General features: G+C 43.0%; 1 protein-coding gene and 1 long non-coding RNA gene across 2 annotated transcripts; both read left to right on the top strand.

Annotated features, from left to right (window-relative positions):
* The first annotated feature begins 5,280 nt into the window (after positions 1 to 5,280).
* LOC148904158 (uncharacterized) lies at positions 5,281 to 10,008 on the top strand. Its single transcript, XR_016116321.1, has 3 exons — positions 5,281 to 5,368; positions 7,812 to 7,957; positions 8,144 to 10,008. It is a non-coding gene; the product is annotated as an uncharacterized LOC148904158 (long non-coding RNA).
* Positions 10,009 to 12,391: 2,383 nt separating this feature from the next.
* zfp64 (zinc finger protein 64 homolog (mouse)) lies at positions 12,392 to 18,052 on the top strand. Its single transcript, XM_089014981.1, has 6 exons — positions 12,392 to 12,618; positions 12,728 to 12,889; positions 13,249 to 13,383; positions 14,488 to 14,550; positions 14,632 to 14,883; positions 15,958 to 18,052. The coding sequence occupies exons 1-6, from the start codon at positions 12,594 to 12,596 to the stop codon at positions 17,058 to 17,060; spliced, it is 1,740 nt and encodes a 579-aa protein (XP_088871107.1). The 5' UTR covers positions 12,392 to 12,593; the 3' UTR covers positions 17,061 to 18,052.
* The last annotated feature ends 8,598 nt before the right edge of the window (positions 18,053 to 26,650 follow it).

Here is a 26,650-nt window from a genome sequence, read left to right as displayed (position 1 = left end):
GTGGACAAAATATAATGAACATCCGTCTGTGATTCAGATCATTTTAGGCCAGCATTGAAGGCTTTGCAGACCTTGACGGTCTGCCACTGGGCTGAGCCACACAATGATATTGACTGAGATGCCAGATGACGTCATTGCTTTGATCTCTTAACTGTGTGCTAAGGTTGTTGTCAACACACCAAATAAAATGTTCTTTTAACATCAGTGGACAATTTTTAACCGTTTCACTCTGCTACATGTATAACTATGAGAATGTATTGTCAACTCGTAAATAATGGAAAACGTGATTTAACAAAAAATAGCTAGATGTGAGCTGTAAGCTTGTTTTCTGAGGAGCAGCAACATGATGGCCCTTCACCATAATTCATGCGACCTGTGCGCTGTGAAATTCGTGTGGATGTTCATTTTGCGTTGGCGTTGCAACGCTTGCCCGCTTTGTAGTTCACATGTCAACAGGCAAACGGGTGTGCATCAAACAACTAGAGCACATGCTGCAAGCCAGAAGCTCCGCACACCTGTTCCCTTCCCACGCCTCCCTCAAAAGAGCTCTATTCTTGCATAACACACGCACGCACGCACGCACACACACACATACGCATTCTTGCATACACTCTTAAAGGACAACCGTGTCCATAATTTGTAAAATGGCTTCAAATGACTTCTACTGAGCGTATTTTACAAAGATTCCACCGCATATAGCTATATTTTTCCTTTTAAGAGTGGTGCTGAATATTCCGGAAGTCTTGCTTTTGAGTTGGTGACGAATCCGTACGTTACGTCACTGTAGGAACGCCCCTGACCGAAAATAAGGAAACATTGTAGCAGTCCTTCCGTCACGTCAATGCATTTTGCTGTGCTTGTTTGGTCTGAAAACGTCATGTTGCACCAAAAAGAGGCAGAAGAGGGCGACCAAGCTCCATGGAAGGAATTTATCAGCCTGTGGAAACGGGCTGATTCATTCCTCACAGGGAGCTTGGTTGTCATTTTCTGCCTCTTTTCTGGGACGCTACATTACAGTCCAGATGCCTCAAAATGACTTCTTTAATCAATTGCAAACATGTATGCTTTCCTCTTCAGAACTATTTGAATCATATTCATAACTGGATGTGTGACAAGAAAGCATCTTCTCCGAATCTGAAGCCAGTGTTTTGATTCTGCGGCAATGCAAGACGTCTTGGCGTGACGTCACGAACTGGGGGATTTTTTGCAGATTTTGGACACTTGAAGTCATTTTTATTGGGGTTTTGCATCTGAATAAAAATATCATCCTGCGTGTTTTGGGTATTTTAGATGCTAAAAAATGTTTTTCTGATGTCAGTTAAGAAACAAACAAACAAATCATTCAATCAAAATCGCGCTTTCCGCCAACTGCAGCCCCAACAGAAAATGTACAGAAAGAAGCGAGAATATGTATTTGGATTTATCGGCGAGCCATATGCAATCATAAAAAGAGCCATATATGGCTCGCGAGCCATAGGTTCCCGACCCCTGCTGTGGAAGGTAAAAATGGCGTTTGCGTCTTGTTTGCCCTCGCGGCAGTCCCGGAGAAGCAGAGCGCGGGGAGCCGGCTTTGTCAAGCTCGTGTGAGGGACTTCATATGAAAACAACACTAATGAGAGGCATTTCCATTGCTGTGTTTATTTTCACAGACGCGTCGAGCGGGGCCAACGCACGGCTCAATGCTTGCACGTTGCATCGCATTCATTACGGGGGCCCCTGGATGGGCCGCTGATCTATTACACACAAACACTGCTTATAATTGCATTTTTTCTCATTATTATTGTTGTGTGCTACTTTAAATGTTGCACTCAAGCAAAACGAGCGCACTGTGATCAAACGTAATCATGAGGTTGTGCATCTGCTTGTTTTTTTTTTTTTTTTTTTTTGTTTTATTTCACCTCAGCCAGATGTGACAGTTAGAGGGATTGTTTTGATTGATGCTTGTCGGTAATCTAGTTAGTTAGCTCGTCAGCATGGTTGTTCAGTGAAAAAATTATCATGAGAGAGGAATAATATACTCTGTAAGTTTTGTGAAGTAAGGGGAGCCAAAGCAGCACTCGAATCATGTCGTCAATGACAATATACAGTACACATATTGTCACTTATAATCAAGTCAAGGTGTGTTTTTTCTTACAATTCCGATTGCGAGTTCAATTGGCAATCATTTTCATTCCAATGATCACTGAAAGGGAGAGTCAACCCCAATTTTTTGTTCAAGAATATGTTCGATGTGCCTTCACTTGCCAAACACTCCATTTTGAAACAAAATGGCCGCCACTCAAATTGTCGGAAAGGGGATTCAGTTTAACTGCTTTGCTCATTTACTGTAATATCAATATCCACCACAATACCATCGTTTGACCACGCTACTGCGGAATATGTCTTTAAAGAAGATTCTTTGCAAGACTGTGCCTTTAATTATGTGTTTTTAGGTATGCTGCTGATTACAAAAATCGCTACTACACAATGTGATTGGACTAACAAGCTGTGCTATACAGCATTCCACCATTTATTTTATTTTGTCAAACTTCAATCCCGGTGGATATCTGTGCTCTATGAAATGACAAACTCGTGTTTTCTTTTTCATTTTTTTACTGTAGCGGCTCTGACTGAGAGCTAACAAGTGGAGGTATTTTAAGGGAGAGTACTCCACAGCCGAAAACATCCCCACAGAGCGTCTCATCGACAAATGACAAGCTCGAGCAGACGACTATCATTTCCTGGGCTCGAAATGAACCCTCGCCCGCGTCCATCCATCCGCTCGCAGACACGCCATTCGCAGAAACGTCTCTAAAGTGACATTACTCTCGAGATTGAAACCACTATTTCATTGAGCGGAAAATTGCTATTGAATTTGGAGCTGAATAATTGGGAGCCGTGTTGTCGGGGGGGAAAAAAAGGTAGAGTTATGTCGGACTGTCACGCTCGAGCCAATGACATTCTGGGGCTGAGTGGCACAAATGGCACGGGCATTGTTGAACGGGACATTGCTCTCCTTTTGTGCACACAGCCGGCAAACGAGCGGGAATACAATTTGGAGAGCTATGCCATTCACTTTGATTGGATGGAGCCACATGAATAGAGGAAAAGTAAATACGTTTGAAGAAAAGATACAAGCGCGGGGACGCCGGCTTGTATTTCTTTATGGTGGGGAAATCTCCACGTATTCATTTTCCATCGTGCGCAGAAAAACCTTTTCAAAGCATTTGAAGAAGTCTAAAGCCTCTCCGTTGTGTTTTGAGACGTGATATTATCACTACTTTGTGATTTGTCAGACAAACTTTAGCGGTGATTTATTATGCACTCGAAACAGTTGATTGTGAGATTTTTCAGGGGGCTGTGCCACACCTGACCAAAGCAAAATGACATCCATGAAAAAAAACCACAAAGGCTTTTGTTGTGTGCAGGTATCACTCAGTGAGGTTGCAGATTATATCAGTGTGTCCGAGACGGATCAAATAACGTGTGTGTGTGTGTGTGTGTGTGTGTGCTGCGCGCAGCTATGTGCGAGATTCACCCGCAGCCCGACAAAGCGCTGCAACGCTTTGTCGAAGGATACGGGGCACCGCCATCAATTACTGACCGAGTACATGCTCACCTCGAACACAATACAACCAGCCGCTGCTGGATGCTGCCATCGAGTCACCTCATTAAAGCACAACCGACACCACTTTTGTGTTTCCTGCTGACATCAGAAAAATGTTTTATAGCATCTAAAATACCCAAAACACGCAGGATGATATTTTTAGTCAAATGCAAAACACCGTTATTTATGTGTTTTCCTCCTAATTTCGCCGTCAACGCATCAACACAAGGTTTTCAGACCCAAGTATCACAAAATGCATTGTGTGTCCTTTCTCGGTCATGGGCGTTCCTTCCGTGACGTGACGTCAGGACTCGGCACCAACTCAAAAACAAGACTTCCTGAATATTCAGCGCGAGTCTTAAAAGGTAAAATCTAGCTGTATGCGTTGGAATCTTTATCACATACGCTCAGTAGAAGTCATTTGAAGCCATTTTACAAATTATGGACGCAACTTGTCCAGAGACGTCGGTTGTCCTTTAACAGCTCCGGTTTGATTGGAAACGATTGTCACAACAGTGTCCGTGTGAGCATTTTTATACAATTGTCCAATCTGGTGCGATCAAAGGCAGTGACCAAACAGGACGGGTGGTAGAGGCCGCGTCCTTCACAGCATTCAATGAGTGATGTCATCAGGGCATCTTCCATTGCAGCCTGTCTGTTGTTGGCGGACTATCCTTCTTGATCTTGGTCATTCATTTTGCAATGACAAAAACCCTAGCACTGGAGTGGACACATTTTGCACATCGTCTGGTAGTGAATATATATCTATCTATATATATTCTCACTGGTAAAATATATGATTAAAGAAGGCTGAGAATGGGTGGAGAAAACGGCCGTCCGTCCGTCCGTCCGTCCGTCAAGATGTTGACAGTGGAAGACGTGGGGCTGCGAAAAGACAAGTGGAAAAACGGAGGCGAGACGTTAAAAGATAGATGCTGTCGATTGAGTGCACTGAATATTTTACAGTGGCTTTTTCCATTAGAGCCTGGAGTCGAGATGCTTCTTTCCAAAAAGATCAAAACAGCTCTTAAAAACACCTTTTTTTCCTTCCTGAGGCGAACGTTCTGCGATCAGGAGTCAGAAAATGGCTTTGGCAAGTTGTCTGCCCTTTCAACAAGGACTGATGGCCCCACCCGCGTTCCCGCCGGTGTTATCTGGCTCAAAGCAGTGCCGCGTCGCTCTATTGTAATAATGCTGCTTCCAGCAGCCCTTGGAATGACCTTTCTTTAATTAACTGCATCTTGATGAGCGGATCTACATAGAATGTGAAGGTTAATTAATGAAGTATCACTGCTTAGTCTTAAAACCATCACCTCGCTGTTGACGGCCGGCCCACCACTCTCAATTTTACCCTGCCGCCCCATCTCATTAGCGACGCCAGGCTAACGGACAGCTCTGCTCTGGCCGCCGGATTTCCAGTAAATTGTCTCACAGATGGACGCTTTGAGGTCCCTCGGACAACGACGCTGCCACGTTTTCTGACCCTGCGCTTTGAGAAGAGAAAAAAAACACACACATTGTGCAAACAAATCCAATGGCGATAAATAATTCAAATGAAGGTAAAATAATATTTGAATGAAGAGGCGTGTCGTGTGTTCCCTACCGACAATACAACATGGTGATGGATGATTTCTGCACTGCTGCACTTTGCTTTTCATCATGATAAGCTTTTAGTTTCCGTGTGATTTTGTTTCAGTCTTGCTTATCGTTGCAAGAGGATCCATAGGCTTTATATATACAGATACCGGACTTTGATGAATACTTCCGCTTCTCCTTTTTCAGGTAGGAGACTTCTGGTTTAGAAGACGAGACCTTTTTTTTAATCAATGTTAACAATCCTGCGCATGTCATGTGTCGTGTTCTTGAGTACATTTCACATGATGGGCCGTAGTCTCCTTATATGTTATGTTTTTATTTGTGACTGCACGCATTCTCTACTGGACTCGAAGAAGTCATTGACACACCCTCGTGACAAAGAGACAAGCACTGTGAAAGGAGCAAATCCAAGATGAGGGCGTTACCTGTCAAATCTGGCCTTTCATGAATGCCTTGTGCATTTTTTTTTTACTTTTCCTCGTCAAAAGTACGTGAGGGTGAAGCATCATATTGCACATTTTGCTTCAGTAAACTGAAGATCAACATTGTATTAGAGAATTAGAGAATCTAATATTTCCATCACATTGAAAAAGGTCAAATGTAGTCTTTCCTTGTGAATGGTTGAGGCTTTTGAGCCGCGTTCCTAATTGGCGTCAATTGTTTTGGAAGGGGGGGGGGGGGGCGCTTCCTCCGTGGCGTCGTCACAACTCGGTCGCTGACTGTCAGGTGAACGCTTCTTTCTCTCTTGAAGCGTCAAGGTGATTTCCCGGCACAGCAAGTGTGTGACATGCTGCGAAGAGCTGCCTCCGCACGCTGTCACCGGAAACGACTCGCGACTATTTTGGAGAGTTTGAAACAAAATAGCTGCTGCAGCATTTTCCCCCTCTCAAATCCTTGACACGCGAGGATTTACAGTGGAGTGAAGCAAGTGGGGGGAGAGCGCTGACAAGGACCCTCCCTTTTTATTTTGCCTTCCGTCATTTCTTTTTTTTTTTCTTTCTTCGAACCGCCAAAAGAAGAAGAGATTTAAATGGCCAGTCAAGGTTTGGCAGGTGTGAGGTCTTGAATCATGATATCCGCGCACCTCTTTCCAATGATTGTGAGCCACGCTTCCTACGACGATGTTGGCGGCAAGCGTCTGCCACGCTGTCTGTTGGTGTTCAAGTCAAGCCCATCGACAAGACAAATGAAATGAGCTGAATGTTATTTGTCACACATCCACAAAAAAAGATCCTAGTCTTTGCATTTTTGGATGCATCTATGGAAGGTGTGTTTGTACAGTATAGTGTACTGTTCATTCATCATATGTACTACAGCAGAGGTCCCCACCCCCCGGGGCGCGGACCCGTACCGGTCCGTGGGTCATTTAGGACCGGGCCGCGCAGAAAGAATAAATAATTGACATCAAATGAAAAATCCGTCTATGACTTACTCTTGACGCGTGTCAAAACGCTTGTCTCGGTCACGTGATACATACCGCTAAAATTAGCCCACCGTAAGCTAGCAAAATGAGTAAAAAAGCAATTGTGTCTTATTTTGTTGTATTTATCCGCCGGTCCGTGAAAATATTGTCCCACATTAAACCGTTCGGTCCGTGGCGCAAAAAAAGCTTGGGGACCACTGTACTACAGGACTCCGTGAGGGATCCAGGCAAATACCTTCGAGTGTACAAATCACATTAGCAACGCTATTGTACAAATGGACAAACAGGAACCACCCAGCCACAAATAAATAAAGAAGTACATACATTCATACATACATTTATTATTTAAGGGGTGGCCCGGTAGTCGAGTAGTTATCACGCCGGCTTCACAGTGCAGAGGCCGTGAGTTCAAGACCCAGTCAGTCCGGCCTCGCTGTGTGGAGTGAAATAACGTCTGCTCAGAGGCCCGGGGCGTACAACTTTTACGTCGGGCGTACAACTTTCAAAACGTCTCGACTCGGGTGGCCGACAACAGATTTTTTTTCAAATCAAACTTTTGTTTTATTCAATAAAGCAAAAGCTACAAGCAAACGGCTACAAGCCACATGGACGCATCTTTCTAAGCGCCTTTCATTTCATTTTTGCTAGGTACTTCCTTAATTTAAAAAAATCCTTTATACTTCGCAACAATGTTTTTTTTTTTTTTTTTTGCAATTTGTCGTCTTATTGTGTTTCTAGTTGTGAAAAATGGGACAAGCGACTTTTATGGCCGGGCAGGCAACTTTTCAGAGTTGTCTGCGCGGGTGTCCGCTAACTTTTTGTCATGAGTTTCAGACACTGTCTTGATACACATTGACAATAATATTATCGGCCATAAGTTTTGGTACAATTCATGTGGTAAATCCAAAATCACAAGCCTCACATGCATGTTGTAATCGTATAAGTCATTTCAGGGAAGCGTTTTAAGGTAGATTGTCTCTTTTCCACTTTTGGAAATGTCAATCCGTCAGCAATCATGAATCTCACATGGGAACCTTTCCCAGCCGCCTTTGGGCCGAAAGCGGGGGACACCCTGAATCGATTATCAGCCAATCACTGGGGACACAGAGACAAACAAATGTCCCCGCACACACACTCGCATCTAGAGACAATTTACAGTGTTCAATTGGCCTGCCATGCATTTTTTTCTATGTGGGCTGAAACCAGAGGACCCGGAGAAAACCCGCCCAGGCCTGCGGAGAAGACGTGAACTCCATACAGGGAAGACAAAGCCGGAATTGAACCCGTGACCTCTGCACCGTGAGGTCAACGCTCTAACCAGTGCATCACTGGCCTGGAGCGTGTAGAATCAGGTGATTAACCCGCGACCTGTTCTACTCGTAGCTACGAAAATCTAAAAATGGATGACATTGCCTGAGCGACATTGCCCATTAAAATACAGAAATCATCAGTAGAAAATAGGGAAAGAAAATGTCCGATGATGAGAAGCGTCAGTGTTTTTCATTCATCCCTGTGCTTTCTCCAATTTTGCTGAGCAGGCGCTTCCAAAATGTCAGCGACAACAAAGTGGAGCACCGAAGCGGCTTGGAAGCCACCCGTTGTGCTAAATTGACGTAGGGCGCCCCCTTCTGGCTCACAATCAAAAGGCACAGCTGTGGGGCTCTCCGACCCCAGCAAAAGCCGTTTGGATTGAATCAATGACAACAACTCAAGTCATTTTACCTGAAATGCGTGAAAAGGTATATGAATGACGATTGTTGATTGTTTTATGCTTTTAATGCGTGGATGGCCTTTTTTCTTGTCCACGAGGAGGACACATTTCGCCCTCCAGTGTGCTGCATGCGGCCGTATCATCTGCATCACTTCACACATACAAAGAGCATAGCGTGCAAGAAAGAGCGTGTGTGTGCCTTTTGTGCAGGCCGCCGCTGCTGCACTTTTGCTCACGTGTCTAAGTCAGATGCACGATGAAGTAGGCGGAGGCGTTTGACAGTTTGTAGACTTTTTGGCAAGCCATGCTGAGATGGTGACCACGGACGGGAAATCAAAGGTTGTCCTCTGACAGACAGAAGGCCACATAGCAATTACGGGACGCTTGGTTATCTATCGCCTTTGGAATATAACAGGCTCCACTTATCAAGATGGAACGTGAAAGAAGGAAACTGAGCACTGAGTTTGCGATGTAATATATTTTGACATATAAGAGTCCCCAACATAGGATTAAAATATGTTCCCTTATGAGTGTGAGCCACATCGAAATGTTTTCTTCAAGCAATATGATGTATAGCGTTGCTCAGTATCGAAGTTCATGGCCAGTTTTTGTCCCCTAATAGCTATAGTGTTTTCTTTCGAATCCCCTGAAAAATAATACGTTGTATTTGTTGTCCGTTATGACAGGTGCACTGGCCGAGATGAAGACCAAATTATGAAATGTGTCATTGCATTTTAAAAAGAATGCAACATATGGAATTGGTTAGCTTCAGATCAGAATGATGCCTCTTGTAAATGCAAGCTTGACTTTAGCGAAATATGCCCATTAGTTTCGCTACACGTGCTGAAACACATTAAAAAACATCTGCTGCAAATCTAAACTGTAGTCAAAGCAACGTCAATTCTACATGACATAAATATGCATCTCTACATTGCAGCTATCGGAAATGAAACTCTCATCGGAGGAAACGTATGGAGGTTACTTTCGTTCAAATCAATGGGGCCACTTTTTTTCCTCAACATGTAATTTGACACTTAGATGGGCAGCGTCAACGCTACCTAACACAAGACAGTACATTGGAGGGAACAACATCAAATATTGAATTTGCACAAAAATAATTCACGTTGCTCTCACTGATTCGAATTGGCGACTACGTTACGCGCCGATGCGTATGCGGAACTGTCGCGGCTTGGAATTGAAGCGTATTTACATCGGGCAGGAGATATCAGACAATCTCACATTCCACCATAACGTTCCAGATCCACTGGGGAAAATGACATTTTGATACTCTCCGCTTTCATCTAGAACTGCTTCAAGTTGCAAAGAGGGTGCAGAAAGTGTTTAGGATTGAATGACTGTCTGTATCTTTGTGTTGTCATATTATTTGATATTTTGTTTTTTGTTTTTTTGTTCTTTTGACTTCAAGATGGCGCCATGGGTGCGGCTGCCTTGACAGCAGCTCCTGTATTTTGTTTTTTTTCTACTCCTTGTTTTCCTTCCCTCTTCCTTTCATCACGTTGCTGCTGTAAAATGTACATTTCTCCAATGTCAAACTAATAAAGGCTAATCTAATGTAATCTAACTTCATCTAATTTCGAATCACATATCTAACACGGCTGCTGAATTAGATGAGCGAGGCATGGCTTGGTGCAAAATAAGTGAGCGTGTGTCAAGGCAGAGCTTCAGAAAACGGCAGAAACAACTTGGAAGTTTTGTTGGGCCAACCTGTCGTTTGATGCTTTTTGCCCTCATTTTGGCACACATCCGTTGTGACAATTCAACTGATGCTATAGCACCAAAAATAGCATAAGTGACATCGGAAGCATTTATAATGATGACAACTAATACAAAATGCAATATTTTCGACTCACTAAACCGCCATTAAAAGCAAACAGCAACATCTTTGCAATTGTGCATTTTATTTTCTACCTTTAAATCATAATCATCTCAAATGAGCTTCCCCTGAATGACATGAAATAATAATGAGCAACGCCGAACCTGCAGCAATGGGCCAACGCCGGATTAATATTTCATGCCTAAATATGATTGGGGGTGTCACGGAAGCTTGAAAAGAATTGGAGGAACCTCAATGTGAATTTGGAGAGTGGTCGGTGTTGTTGGGGTGCCCTCAGGTGGAGGCCAGGTATCATTGCTGATGAAATCCAACAAGTCATTGTGCAATTCCAAAGTGTCGCTCCGGTGTGGCGTCAAGGTTTGACGCCCGATGACAACCTGGAGCCATTAGCCAAGTGTAAGCAGCTGGCACGAGTGGATAACATCGTGTGACAAGGGCCAATCTAACAAACACGCACACGCTTTCATAATCAATGTGGTGCTCACTCTTTTACAAGTCACGTGTATATTTGAATATTAATTTGGACCGGATTGGATGTACCTTCATTAGTCTCGCAGTGGAGAAATTTACATTTCACAACAGCAAAGTTATGAAAGGAAGATGAAATGAATGAAAGAAGTAGAAAAAACAAAATACATGAACTGCTGGAAAGGCAGCCACTCTCGCGGCGCCATCTTGACGTCAAAAGAACAAAAAAAAACTCAATAACAAATAATATGACAACACAAAGTCACAGGGAGTCCTTCATTCTTCAGCGCTTGCTGTAGCCTCTTTGTGACATGAAGCAGTTCTAGATGGAAGAGGAGAGGATCAAAGCATCCTTTTCAACAGTGGATCAGGGATGTCATGGTGGAATGTGTTATGTTCATGTGATTTGCATTCCATTCACTCACACTTTTGTCATTATTTGTTTTACCATAAACTAAGTCTTCCGCTTTGACACTGTTTGGTTGGTTTTGCCAAACTAAACTCTAAGTGACATGATATGTTGTGTTGCTATACATGCATCCATAGAGATAAGATACGTATGTGACAAGTCAGAGTTGTTGAAAGGTCTTTTTCCATGCTTGTGTGTGTGTGTGTGTGTGTGTGTGTGTGTGTGTGTGTGTGTGTGTGTGTGTGTGTGTGTGTGTGTGTGTGTGTGTGTGTGTGTGTGTGTGTTTGCCTGCGGGATTTTGCTGTTTCAGCAGGGTGGGAATCAGGCCAAAGTCTTGAGCCCCCCAGTAGCAATGAGCCATTTAAGGAGCTGCCAGTAAAAATGGCGCCGCGCGTCACTCACATTCGCAGCTTATTCACAGCGACGACGCATAAAAAGGCTTTTGTCGTTCACTCGCCTCAACAAGCCACTAAATTGCCATCACTTGAAAGATGGCGGCGCGTGTGTGTGAGGGTGTAAGTGCCTTGTGAGAGCAAGGGAAAAGCAATACCGTATGTCCATGCACCCCTACTCTGCACATATCTGAGTCACAGTTTTAGAAACGAGAAATAACACGCAAAAACATAACAAAACAGCTGACTAGTTTGGCCGTACATCTTATTGCGCAGTGTTTAATCAACCATTTGTCTTTAAATGTAATAAACAATATGTGACTTCGAAATAAAAGTATTTATCCCCACCATATATGCTGATTATTAAATGTGAACATGTTTTCTGTTTGCAATTTATGGGTTTTGATGCATGATCATGGATTGCACTGATCAACCAACAAAATGTTGATGGAGTCATGGTCATGGTCATGCTAACGTGCCTTCTGGGGCAAATTAGGAAATCTGATTGATTAAACAAAAACAATCAATTATTAATACAATTTAAGGCAATGGATAATTCTCATACAGGGTGTTGTTTTATGCAGTGAAAGGTCATCACGGGTACCTCAGGAAATGATCACATTCCAATTTATTCTTTAGTGCTTAACAAATGATGTAAATCTGGTTTTCTTTTTTGTATTTGTGGTGGAAAGGTCAGAATTAATATTAACTACAGTTCTGTCACTGATCGTTTTATATTTATGTGCATTGGGGTTTTCTCATGCCAAAATAAATTGTCATATTTCCTTATGATTTTCAAATTGACGTTTTACGTTGACAATTTTAAAACGTTGAAATGGTGGGAGAAGAAGCCAATAATAATAGCCAATAATAAACAAGGCGTCACTTACTCGGCATTTCTACGCATGCGTGTCTGGGAACGCCGTAAACCTCTCGCAGCATGTCGTAAAACAAACCGAGGCAGCGATTTTTCTTCGACGCCCTCCTCAATACAAATGTTTATTCTATTCGATATTGTAAATGCGATCTCCCTTTGACACCATGAGGAAAACCGTTTTTGTTGTCACTGTACTGTGACTCGAGTTGAATCAAACGTGTTTCCCGAAGGAGGAGCAAAAAGATGGCTTGATGTAGTGTAAAAATAAAGTCAACAATGGCAACATACGCAGACGCAGAAGGTAGGAAACGCGTAGTAAACGAAGTCATCTTTCTCTGATTTAATTAATTGTTCGCGCAGCATGTAAATATTAAAAAATGTGTGTCTAAACGAGCGTGCACCCTTTAAAGGACATAATCTGGTGGTGGAGGTGAGCCCCGACATCCACATCTGTGGATTCTGCAAGCAACAGTTTGACAATTTCGAGGTGTTTCTGGCCCACAAGCAGAATGGATGCTCACTACCCACGCGTGACGACCCAGCCACGGCTACAGAAGCTTCCTCTCAACCAGGTAACGTCTTTTCTGTCCTCGCGTCCTGCCTTTCATGATTTCGCTGCGCCGCAAAAAAACACATCTATCCTTTTGATCTCACACATTCAACAAAAAGGCACCTTTCATCTTAGATTAGTAAAAGTATCCTCTTTCATGCTTCTCGTGCCAAGCCTCAGCAGTTACTAGTCCTAAGATTGGCTACTTGAGTCTATCAGTTTAAATCCTGCGACTGGAATCTGCCTGCTATTTTCTGTCAACCCTATTTTCATAATTCTCTTTTATTTAGCATTTTGATGACTTTGTATGCATCTTATCATCCTCATCTTCCCACATCCATCTTTTCTCATTTTCCGTAATGTGTCCTCCCCCTCACTCAGGCATTGAGGTAGTTTTAGGGGAAACGTTGCAGACGTGCGTACTGAGAGGGGCGAAGAAGATTCTGAGCAAACCGCAGAAGACCAAAAAGCTAAAAGGCGCTTTGACGTCCAAGAGGTACAGCTGTTTTTTCTCAGGTTAGTCCTGTTTTCATCCTGCTGAACAAAACACAAATGTTTCAAATCGTATATGGCTGCGTTTATTCTTTTTTTTTAATAACATTTCCCATGGACCCTAAAGAAATTATAAAATTACTTCAGATAATGCAATGTTCCATGGAATATATTTCAAATGGCACAGTATTTATGTCTTGAATGGAGTACCCACAGTTTTGAAGCCATATTTCCACGTTTCCTTTTTTTTATCAACAAAGATTTGCATGTCACCTGTTCCTAAAAGATTATCTCGAGTAAGAATAAAATTTCCTCCTGAATTTACTCAGAAAAGGTTGAGCAGAAAATTGTCAGTTTTAAACCTCTTCCGTATTTCCAATGACAGCATTTGAGGAACTTATTGTGTTTAAAGGACAACCGACGCCTCCCGACAAGTTGTCTCCATAATTTGTAAAATCACTTCACATGACTTCTTCTGAGCGTATTTTACAAAGATTCCACCGCATACAACCATATTTTACGTTTTAAGATTCGCGCTGAATATTCCGGAAGTCTTGTTTTCCAGTCGGTGATGATTCCTGATGTGATGTCACGTCAGGAACGCCCCTGACCGAGAAAGCGACACACAATGCATTTTGGATTGGATTGGATTGGATTGGATTTGCCTTTATTAGTCTCACAGTGGAGAAATTTACATTGCGCTACTTTGTTTGGTCTGAAAACTTCGTGTTGATGGTGAAATTAGAAGGAAAATACATAAATAACGCCATGGTGAATCGTTGTGTGTTGCACCGAACAACTATTTGATAAAAATTCCCAGGAGAAAAATCAGCCCATTTCCAATGGAGCTTTGGCGCCATCTTGTGCATTTTCTGGGACGCTACATTTCATTCCAGATGCCTCAGAATGACACGGAATAAGTGCTTTAATCGATTGCAAACATTTATGCTTTCTTCTTCAGAGCTATTTGAATCACAACTATTTGGGTTATTTTGAAGTTGTTTTTGGTCACTTTGCGTTAAAACGTTTTTTCTGATGTCAGTTAGGAAAGAAAAAATGGTGTCGGTTGTCCTTTAAGGTATTTGACGTTCACCCTGGGTTTGATCATGTTATTTTCTGTCCTTGCAGGCTGCACCTTTAAGACACAGTATGGGCAAAAAGACATGGAGCGACATCTTAAAACTCACACCGGTACGCTCCTCCCTCACAATGAACCTCCGTTTTGAAAATGAGCGAACGCAAAGCTGAGACATAGCCGTGACTCGCCTTCAGGTGAGAAGCCGTTTGAGTGTGAGCTGTGCCACAAACGCTTCAGCCGGCGGGACAAGCTCAGCATGCACAGCCGCTCGCACACGGGCGAGAAGCCTCACAAGTGCAAAGTGTGCCCGTACGCGGCGGCCGACAGCAGTAGCCTGAAGAAACACTTGCGAATCCACTATGACGAGCGGCCCTTCAAGTGCCAGATTTGTCCCTACGCCAGCCGCAACTCCAGCCAGCTCACCGTGCACCTGCGCTCACACACAGGTAGCTACACGCCCATTTCGTCTGGAACGCCGTCGTTGAACTCATTCACTGACATTCCCACGTTTATTTATTTATTTATTCGGAATGGAAAAAATGTGACTTGGAGCGCCATTCTCAAATTTGTTTGGGTTTTGGTTTTTCTTGCGGGTCATAAAGCGTTGGTCAGACCTCCGGAAATGTTTTTTTTTTTCCTTCCACGAGGGTCCAGCATGTGCCTTTTGTACTGCCGCCTCCATTTCAAGCACAGATAACTCCAAACCCACATAACTTAGGAATTCACTCTTTTTTTCTTGATGAAAGAAGAGAGTGTTTCTTACGCTGCATTGAATGTTTATGTCGTCCTAAAAGTCAATATTTTGTGGGTCTGGGAATTGGAGTGAAAATGACAAAAACCCTGGCACTGGAGCGGACACATTTGTCCACGTCCATTCCAGTGAATGAGTTAATTTGTCTGTATGCGTTCCTCATATTTTTGTTGTAAATATCTCCATTGTTTAATTTGGTCTGCTTAAGTTGAACATTTAATTCTCTGCGTCTGTGTAAGCCCTCAGTGGTACAGGAGCGGTCCATCCATCGAGGAAAAGGTTTCTTCAGCTGTCATCTGGACTTCTTTCAAGTCGTCGGATGTTTCGCTTCTTTTCCAAGATGCGAATTAGTTTTACTGGTAGTAACGGCCCTATATATATCCCAAACATAAGATTAGTAATGCTGATGAGGTGATACCAGAGCAAATAGGGCAATCAGGCCAGTCGTTAGTCAGGAGAATAGAAGCAATCAGTGGAGCCGCAGGGAGTAGTCCTGTGCTCCCCCCACCCTGAGAGCAGGGACCTATCATAGCACAGTAGCGAGATATATCTATAGGGCCGAAACTACCAGTAAGACTTTAGTTTGCTGACGAAGCTTCTTGGAAGAAGTACAGATGAGGGCTGAAGAAACCTTTTCATGTAATTCTCTGGTATTAAACTCAAGTTGAGCCTCTTCTAATGACAAATAATTAATGAGTGGTGCATTGCAAATCTGTTGAGGAAAACCGAGTTACGATTGGTAAGCGTCTGGTGTTTTGTATTCTCCAAGGAGATGCGCCCTTCCAATGTCAGCAGTGTGACGCCAAGTTTAAGATCAACTCGGATTTGAAGAGACACCTTCGGGTCCACTCGGGAGAGAAGCCGTACAAGTGTGACCTGTGCGAGTACCGCTGCGCCATGAAAGGTAACCTCAAGTCTCACGTTCGGATCAAACACGGCACGGAGACGGCCTTCCGCTGCGCCCGTTGCGAGTTCACGTGCGCCAACAAGATGGCGCTGCGGCAGCACTCTCGCCAGCACAGGCCCGTTCAAGCCGCGCAGTGCTCGGAGTGCACGTACTCGTGCGCCAGTCGCGGGGCGCTCAAAGTCCACCAGAGGATCCATTCTGAGGAGCGCCCCTTCAAGTGCGACTCGTGCGACTACGCTTCCAAGCAGCGCGGCAATCTGCTCATCCACAAGAAGCGGTTCCACTCGGACGCGCCCGAAAAGGCCGGCGGGAACCGGGTGGGCCGCGGCCCCCCGAAAGCCGTCGGCTCTCGTTACCGAGCCAAGCTGGACGCCACTCGGGCCTTCGGCTGCGACTCGTGCGGCGCTTCGTTTGTGAGGGAAGACTCGCTGAGGAGTCACCGGAAGCAACACAGAGAGGCCCGGAACGCGCCGCCGGCCGGCGCTCGGGCGGACTCGTCGGCCCCTTCCGATAGCGCGCACTTGAAAATTATCCTCTCTTCCGCTGAGAGCCCCGACAAGATGGTTCTTTGGAGTCCGGAACACCAGGACGTGGTCCGGCAGGTCGACCTGCTGGCCCCCGCGCAGCCACTTGGGTCGTGCCAAAACGCAGAAGCCGCTTTTGGAGCCCAGACGGTCCTCCTGACGCCGCTCCTCCCCGCCGACGACACCGGCGGCCCTCTGCAACAAACGCCGGCCCGCTCGGTCACGGACGATCAGGAGTCCGGCGTCGGCCCTCAAACTTTCATCGCCACCTGCGCCGAACTGGAGGACTTGCGCGCCTTGCTGCGAGAGGGTGGCACAGAGGTGACTGTGGTGACGGAAGGAAGTGCGGCTCCGGTGACTTCCAAGAGTCCCACTGGACTGACCGCAGAATCCGCCGCTGGAGATCCAGTGGAGGGTCAAGGGCGGTGCCTTAGCATGTGAGCCGCACGGGCAACCGCTGCAATGGAAGCCACTTTGCCCGCAGCAAACGTTTACAGGGCTCTGGTGTTAGTTGTGTACTTTCAATGATTCCAAATTAGTATTTTTTTTTTTTTTTTGCGATCAATTCATTGGATTTGTGTACTGTAAGCACTCTCGTAAGCAGACAGCAGAAACATTACGGCTTGTGGGCCATTTTGAGGGCTGTAAATATGGAACGACAATTGAGTATTTCGACCTTGAGATCCATCGAGAGTGAGCTGCCCACCCGCAGAAAAACGAATCCTGTGACTGTAAAGTGTCCTTGAGAGTTTTGAAAGGCGCTTACAAATGAAATCTATGATTATGATTAGTAGTAGTGCTACTTCTGTTCGACTGTGTGAAAAGAGGGCTGTGTATAGGAAAGGTAAAAAGATATGACTAATACACCAGATCATTCAACATGCTTAATAGTTACAAAACAATATCAAGGCAAAATGTGGTTTGATTTGATTTTTTTTAAACGAAGGACATTTCAAAGCAAATTCGAAAAGAAGGGGCGAAAAGTACTAGCAAGTCTTTTAGCTAGCTAGCAGCATGTCTACAAATGTTTTCCAAACACAACAATAATTAGCGAAATGGAATTCGAAAAATAAATAAATCGTTCGTGGAACTGTCATAGGAAAGAAAATGTGGGGAAAAAAATTCTAAAGTATTTTTGGGACTTAAACAAGCGCTCCTTTCGCTGTAAAAAAAAAAGGCAGTGAAGCAGCTGGACCGCCGTTCCCAAATTGGTCCACAAGGAGGCAGCAGAGAAATAGCCTGCAAGCTGTCAATATGGATTTTTTTTTTTTTTTTTTTTTTTTTTTTGATGGTTCCATCCAAGTTCCATTCAGCGAGGATCTTGCAAGTAAAAAAAATCTAATAAGGCATACCAAGGTCTGACTTTCTTAAAAGCTGTGTTTTGCTCTACTGATTGATTTTTCAATAAAAAGTGCAGTTCTTCTTCAAGCCTATCATCTGGCCTATTGTTCCTCACTTGACTTTAGCACTTAGTTTTTTTTTTTTTTGGTGAAGGTTGCATTTGTACACTTGACCATTGATTTTTGTTTCAACCTTTTAGTCTAAATCATGTTGTTCTGGTGGAAGATGCATTGGGTACCTGACTGAAAACAATCTTTTACATAGTGTTTCTATTATTTTTTTAATTGAAGAGAAAGCAAGCTGCAATTTAATGACGATGATGATGGCTGTACAACCACGTGTGGACAGTCCAAGCTCTGTGATGGCAACCGTTTTTGAAAAAATATAATCACCAGTGCAGCACAGTGCCGCAGTTGCTCACAGGTCTGTAAAAAAAATTCTGAGGTCTGTGTTTGAGACTCTACTGTGGTTGTTGTGCGTGTGTGGCTTTTCTCTGGGTACCGTGGATTCCTTTCACATCCTTCAATGTGCATCCAAGGTTAATCGTGATATGTGTTTGATCTCATTTACCGGTAATAATTTCCCCCATTGTTTTGTAAAAAAATATATACTTTTTTTAAAATCTCATTTAATTTAAATTGAATGATAAGCTGTTTTTAGTCTCCACTTAAAATCAGGGCTGTTCACATCTTTGGGAGTAATGAACGTATCTTAAACATCTTCATTTCATACACAGGCATAAACCATTCTCACTTTTTAAGATTGACTGATGATTGCAAATGAAGTAGTCTACAACTAACATCCCGACAGAATTCTTTTTTTTTTTTTATTGTGTCTATTCCAAATGATTCTTGCTTTATGTGTGTGTGTGTGTGTGTGCGCGCTTGTGTGTCAGTTGTGCGCGTGCGTGTTCCTCTTGAAGCTTGCAGCAGTTTGATAATGTTTTGGCACGTCTTCCTTCCTTCCTGTGTTTGAGTGGTGTCATAAATGCCACCCCCTTACAAAAAAAAAAGCCATTTCCACTCACCAGCTGCTTAAAGAAATCGTAAGATTTGCGAGATGCGGCCCTGCGAGAGAGACATAAAGAACAAGCGCAAGCACACAAAGACCAACGTGTCAACATGTCTTCATATTGAATGATGTTGTGTGTTTGCATGTGTTAACTTTAACTCCGGCATGATGACCTTTGCTTTGTATGCACACAATACATCAGCATCTGCAGCCACTAATGAAATTAACCGATTGTTGAAGACTTTGATTCTATATCCGCGGTTTGGCCCGCGAGCCACTTATTGCCTGCTTTGTTATTTCATATGCCACGCTAACACTTTTCTGTTTTTTCTTCTCAGAAAAATCAAAACTTTAACAGATCTTTTTTTTTCTCATGTCTTTAGATTAATTTACTTTTGGCTCGAAGAACCACTGTGGAGGTAACTGAGTTTACGTTAAAGGCTAAAAACTAACACAGCGATACCTCAACTTACGGACTTAATTGGGTCCCAGAAAGTGTGTCTCAGGCAAAAAGTTTGTCTGCCAAACATTTATTTCTCATAAGAAACCATTAAAAATGAGAATACTGTAATCCGTTCCCAGGTACCCATAAAACATAATTTTCTTTTAAAAGTTTTTATTATGTCCTAAAGATGACAATGTATGAAGAAGTAACCACTGTGTGGTGAAAGTAAAACAATAAAAAAAAAGAAATAAAATAGCAACTCTTTGATGTCGACATTTGAGATGGGGGGGGCGACGTTACGCGTCACTTTGTTGACATTCTTTGTTCATACTAATAGCGTGGGTGGAAAAAGAAGTCAACCGCTGTGTGATAACACTTCCATCCATCCATTTTATTATCGCGGTTGTTAAAATTAATGTTGGGTGAAGAGGTTGCGGTGGTCAGGAGCCTATTTCGGCCGACTTTGGCCAAGAGGAGGACTACACTGGCTGCAAGTACTACGTTTTAACCGCGAATGACCATTAGATAATTTTTTTTAAAACTCTTTCAGGGATAGAGCTTACTACAGTGGACAGCTTATCGAGTGACAGGTTATCATTATTGTTGTCTTAAAGCCGTAAGCTATGGATTCCCAAGGGGGGGGAAAAAACTGCTGACTCAGAGCATGCTGACTCAAGGTATATATATATATATATATATATATATGCTTCAACCAAGATTCAAACCCTGAACCTGAGAACTGTGTGGCAGACATGTCCACATTTGGTCCGGTTTCATCAAACGTTGCCTTTTTTTGCCGTCACTTGGTACCCCATGTCGTAGTGCGACTTTCACAACGTGTACTTGTGATTTCCCAAAGCTCCACAAATATGCGCAAGGGTGTGACACGACGCCTTTCTTCAAACAACTTAAATGTCCAAATCTGCTTTCCACTTCATTTCCTTAAATAGTTGCTCTTAGTATACTGAACATATATTACAACACACAAACTGTATCTTGATTCCGTGTGAAATTCAATCGAAACACTTAAACAAAACATACATCGCTGAATTTCAACCCAAACAGAAGCATTAACTTTTTCAATCTTCTTCAAATTCAAGATGATTTCAGCGGGAATTGCTTTTCTTATTAGACAGCGGTATGATCGGGCATTTCTGGGCAACCCTCGTACAGTATATCTACAGTACACGTATTTTAGTTCCGGGAAGGGACCCCATTTCTAATTTGGGATCTCGAGCTGAAAAAGTCTGAAAGCGTGTTTTTAAGGTGTCTTTTTTTTTTATCTCACATAGCTTGTCAGGAAGCGTTATCCTGACCCGCTCTCTTGTTACTGCGACTGCTTTCAGACTAAAAACAGCAGTTGGAAAAGTCCTGAGGGGCTGGGCAGAAAAAAAATAAGTGTAATGTTGCTCTCACCACTGGGCAGCGCCGTGGTGAGAGCAGAAAAGCCCACAAATATAATTGAATGGACAAAGGAATGCTACAGTATCTGTTATGTGCCAGGCCAGCGCACTCTGTCATGACACACGCACGCGTCCACCATTTTGTAACATTCTCAATAAAGGAATCAAGCTTTGTGCTTTGCTAACTCACGTTAAGTCAATTTGATTTCAGATTTGGGGAAGAACACAAGTGGAATGGCGTCGGGTGTTAGCTAGTTGCGTGGTTGTAGCTTGTCAGCATGTAGCTTTGTGTTTCCTGCGCTTACATTTGCAGGACAATTGACCCCCGCCGACCCTCTTCAACACAACACAATGCAGCCACACTTTGAGCCCTCCTTTTTGGGGGAAATCGTGTTTTCATTAACATGGATAGATAGATGGAGAGAGATACTTTAGACAGAAAAACAGGATCTGAATGTTGGGGATTGTTTGGGGGGTCGGGCGGTGTCGCTTGCATTGTTTGGGGAAAAGTAGGAATAGCCGTGAATGTGGTTTTTGTTTGGGTGCGTGGTTTCCTTTTTATGTGATAAGTATAGTATAACAGATTCTCAGACAGAATAGTCCAATAGATATCTTGGAATGTTGATTATGATTTGCATTGGAATGGTGACGACTCACACTGCTTCGGTAACACGGATGAGCCTGTGCTTGCTGGACTCAGCCTCTACATTCTCAAAAAGAGAACCACCATCTTCAGCTACAGAGATGCATGGGAACATTGGCCAGTCTGTCGTGTGTTTCGAAGAGGTCATGCCCAATCGATGTAAACACCCCCGCCAAGAGGTTGCTTGATCACCCCTCAATGGCTTTTTGCACCTTTTCAAGGGAAGACCAAGAGAGGACGTTGCAGATACAGTGTTCGGGGATATAAAGCAAGTACACCGTTCACCTCTGCTTCACAAGCCCAAAAAATGCTTTGGTCACTATCACAGCAAGTGAGGGTTGTTACATCGGTCTACATCATGGCAGCAATTGTATTTCGGTGGTTTGATTAAATTGGGATGTTCATAAAACTATTATTTTGATTACTATATGCTTTTTAGTTCTATAAAATGGCTCTAAACTGGCTCCATTCACAATCCACCCTGCATGCAAATGATTTCATGTTGTGTATATTTCAGTGACCGAGTCCAACTCTTAATTTCTACTAGTTCTCAGTCTCATTGCAAGAATGATGTACATTTTGCTCAAGAAAAAGTTCATTCTTCCTGAAGAAAAAAAATCTAGACCAGATCGACCGCCTACAAAAACCTCTAAGTGGTCCCAAAAAGATGCTAATTATTTTTCCATGTCTGGATTTTACTGGGTTAAAACAATGCTGGGAATTCCTCTGGTTTCAACAGATGGCTATTAGCAAGTAAAAATATTGTCTTTGTTCACACATGCCTTATCCTAAGAAAACAAACATGATGGAAATCTGATCTTTACACATGCGAGCGAGCCATTGTGTGTGTGTGTGTGTGTGTGTGTGTGTGTGTGTGTGTGTGTGTGTGTGCGTGATGCATGAGTTTGTGCTCTAGCTGGTATTTATCTTGCCTGTTTTCAAAGTGTTTCAATATCACAGCAATTGCCATCTCTATTCTTTTGCAGTCGACAAATCCTTAGGATGCAATTTAAAAATAGCAACTTGAAATGGCAGCGCCTTTAAAAACAAATCACCCGCATATTAAGAAACGATGGATGCCGTCACACAAAACATAGCATGCATTGCACGAACATTCATTCGGTCATGACATCGTATCATGCAAATCGGCCCTCTTTTGACAGCGAACAGTGTTCAGATGACCTGAAAGCTGAGTGTACGCATTGGCCTTGGCCTCAATCGGCAGCACAAATGCGCCTAAAAGTTAGCAACCACTCATTTGACGACAATGAGGTTAAAATATTAGCCAAAGAACGTAGATGGTTTGAAAGGGGAGTAAAAGAAGCGATTTTCATAAAACAGTTAAATCCTTCACTGAACCGATATGGTGGTGTGAGGTTCAATTTGGATCGTTCGTACAACAGACTGCTTAGGCGACGTAGGATTAGTAATGCTGATGAGGTGATACCGGTGGAAGTGGGGCAATCGGGCCAGTCGTTAGTCAGGACAATAGGAACAATCAGTGGAGTCGCAGGGAGTAGTCCTCTGCTGCCCCAAACTGAGAGCAGGGACCAATCATAGCATAGTCCGGCACCGCTATGTCTGGACAGTAGGGATACCAGTAAGAGTTTAGTTCGCTGACGAAGCCTCTTGGATAAGAAGCGAAACGTCCGACACCTTCAAAGAAGTACAAATGACGGCTGAAGAAACCTTTTCATCGATGGACCACTCCTGTACCACTGAAAGCTTACACAGACGTATTGGCTTTGATTATTTTCAGATTATAGCAAGAACTCCTAGACACGTGGAAGAATGTGTTATGAACTTATTAAAATAAGGTTGAACATGTTGACGATTTAAACAAAATGGAACTTGGGTCTGAAACAAGATGGAGGGAATTGCGACCCATTCCAAATAGCAGTCAGTGTGAGTACAAAAACCTTTTGCTGGAAAGCAAAAAATAAAGCCAGGAAAAGGCCACTAGAACAGCTGCACTTTATTTGGAGGTCATCAGAGGCTCTTTAAGTGGTGCCACCGCACCATTCAGTCTAAAAAAGGCACATCCCACTTGCAAGATGGAAGGCAACAATATTATCTTACTTTCTTTCTCTTTGTCCTCTTTTTATCTCGGTTGACTTGTATAGGTTATACGGCACAATATCACAAAACCTAACATTAGAACTGGGGGGGGGGGTGTAGACTTTTCCAATCAACTGTTTTTCTGATTGCCTTGATTATCCTGACGTGACAGTTTGAGGAGTTTTACAAAAGCTGGTCGGAAGATGAGAATGTGACGGTCGTGGGTGAAGGATGGTCATCTCCTAAGTAAGCTTCTGCTTTGTTGAAGCTTCAAGTGATAAAGTTGCGCCTTATAATCAGTACTTTCTGCTACTTTAGATCAATTCCTGGGGTTTCAGCTTGCTGTGGTGTTTGGTTATTCGTGAACCTTTGGGGTCAGACCCAGGAAACATCCTTGTTTTCATTGTGATAGGCTCGTTTTCAGGAATGGGGCCGAGCAGCAATGTGGTTGGAAGGGGGGGGGGGCTCGTTGAGATAACATTTTCTTGCTCACTTTTAGTCTCAAAGCTACAAATGTCTCCTTATTTCTTTTAAAGGACTTGATTTAAAACTAATACAGTAATACCTCAGCCTAAGAACTTATTTGGTTCCCAGAAATTGTGCGTAAGGTGTCTTCCAAACATTAATTTCCCATAGGAAACCATTAAAATGAGAATAATCCGTTCCCAGGTCCACATAACACATAATTTTCCCGAATCCCCCATGATTTTATAAGTCAATTTTTTCATATGATGCTGCACAGTGGATGCCAAGCAATCCTATTCTGCATACCTAAAGTGGCTCAATGGATGCGCTTGCTGATCAGCGGACATGATTTTGAGGCCAAGCTAAAGCTACGACGTACACGTTCCCTAACGGCCCTTGTGTGGGCCAGATTTATATTCCACAAATGCCTGCAATCCACACCCCGCACCCCCCCCCCTTTTTTTTTTTTGAGCCGAGTCATATTTGCTGTTTGTTTGACCCCGGCGGGGCACCAACGCAGGGTGATCCTTCATCGGAGGACAAAGCTTATGTTTGCGGTGACATCATAAAATGCCTGCGCTTGGAAAACAATAGCTGATGAATTCCGTCAGACTCCAGCATAGTCAATGCGTTCGTTGGTCAGAAAGAAAGACGGACAGACGGCGACACCCGAAACTTCCAGTTTAGCGGAAAGTTTCCGACATGGATCCACACCTTCGTCAAACACACTTCCTAAAATGAGGGGCGCTTTCTGCTCGGATGGGATCCAATTGCCTGAAATGTTTGTCACATGATTTCCCCTCCCCCATGCAGATAACGGCACATGGTGTCAGATCATAAACGCTTTTGACACAATCCAACTTCAATTTTCCTCAGCAACAAGGAGAAAACATCAATACTGTGCAAAATTATTTTTTTTTAATATGAGCAGCGCCATGAGCCATCAACGATAAAGACTGTCTGGTGTATTTGGCCATTTTATGGATGTAAATCAACAACGGGGAATCATCAACTTTTTAGCTTTTGTCAGCTACATTAGAAAGAAGTTTTAGCATGAGCATACTAAAACCAGCATCATGAAATGCTAGTTTATGGGGAAACAAAATACATCAAAAAAAGAAAATAAGTGCAAAATTAACAATCATAATAATGATAATGATCATTATCATTATAATGATCATTTGATTTGATTATCATTATAAGTATAATGATAATTATAGGGATAATCAAAGTCAGCTTGCCGTATTGTAATTATAATTATAATACTGATAATAATGATAATCATGATAATAATAATTATTAGTTGTTATTGTATAATATAATACTATTATTATATAATAATAATGCTAATAATAATGTAATGATAGTTATGATAATAGTAATTATGATTATATTATCATTATTATTATTATATTATACTCATTATTATATAGTAATATTAAATTTGTATTGTACAATAATAATGCTAATAATAATATAATGATAATAATATTAATGATGATGATGATGATAATAATAAATGCAATTAAATTGAACCATCGTAAAACCCCATCTGCTTTCAACATGTAAGTGTTGAAAGTGGATGGGGTTATTTTTATCAGGGGAAAAAATGTACAAATTAATTTTTTTCTAGATTTTTAAACATGAAATGTGATTGTTTTGACCCACAAAAGCTTTAAAGCAGTTGGATGATGCTGTGCTCAGCTACAGCAATCTATTTGTTGAAAAATATTGTCATTGTAATATTTTTAAAAGCGGAATACAGTGTCCCTCCCCCAAATAGTGATATTGGGGGTAGGAGGCGTGTGTGGGCAGGGGGTCCTTGTTGTTTTTCAAGGCTGCTTGGAATGTGTTGCAGACCTCTCTTTTATTAGCATTTGTGATTCAACCCCCAACTCCGAATCCGCTGGTGGTCTGATAACGGGCCTCAGATTGCATCGCTTTGCAAACTTGTTGAATGGCTCCTAATCATATTTTCACACAGGTTGCGCGGTTGCGCGGCGGGGGTGTCAGGAAGCCGTCTTTGCTAGGTAGGTGCGAGCGACCTTTGTCAATGTTCTAGTTGGCCGGCAAGAATGTGAGAGGCCTTCATTAGACATGCATCCCACCCGTGCGCTCATACTAGCTGCCGGATTAGCATTGTCTTTGTTAGGCTAATTGCATCCTTGTGGGGGGAGGTGATCCGTGTATGGCTGTACATTCATTTATTGGGGGGGCTTCGAATGGAAATGAGTGATGTTCTTCTTTTTTGGGAGGGGCAAGCTTGGCGCTTTAAATGTGATTATTCCCAGAGGGGCAGAAAAATAGGTCATCTGACCTGCACTCTTGAGTCAGGATTGAAGCCACAACACGGTGCCTCGGGCAACTTCCTCATGTCACATCTCCACTCCAGATAATTCACGAGTTCATATCTGCCATGCGCTCTTGCGCTCAACAACGCTTGACACATCGCAAACAGATTTCTCCTATGAATTGCCACCCGAGAAACTTCGTTTGCAAATGTTCTCCATCGAGCCAATTGTTTCTGCTCACATACAGTTCCTCCCGGGAAGATAAGCCTGGCGTGGCCTCACAGATAAGAACACGAGCCTAAGATGAGACATTCACTGTCGACGCGTCCGCTCGGGATCATTCCACTTGGTCCCGAGCAGCCGGCCACTCGTCG

Source organism: Hippocampus bargibanti, linkage group LG01 (assembly GCF_051943395.1).
Source record: "Hippocampus bargibanti isolate YZ-2025 linkage group LG01, ASM5194339v1, whole genome shotgun sequence".
NCBI classification, from domain to species: domain Eukaryota; kingdom Metazoa; phylum Chordata; class Actinopteri; order Syngnathiformes; family Syngnathidae; genus Hippocampus; species Hippocampus bargibanti.
This window is presented reverse-complemented; position numbering and strand designations above follow the sequence as displayed.

Bases quoted from the DNA above. Each gene is read 5' to 3' on its own strand.
- zfp64 (XM_089014981.1), top strand. From the start codon at position 12,594: ATGGCAACATACGCAGACGCAGAAG. The intron at 12,619-12,727 runs GTAGGAAACGCG...CACCCTTTAAAG, and splicing joins AACATACGCAGACGCAGAAG to GACATAATCTGGTGGTGGAG. The intron at 14,551-14,631 runs GTACGCTCCTCC...ACTCGCCTTCAG, and splicing joins ACATCTTAAAACTCACACCG to GTGAGAAGCCGTTTGAGTGT.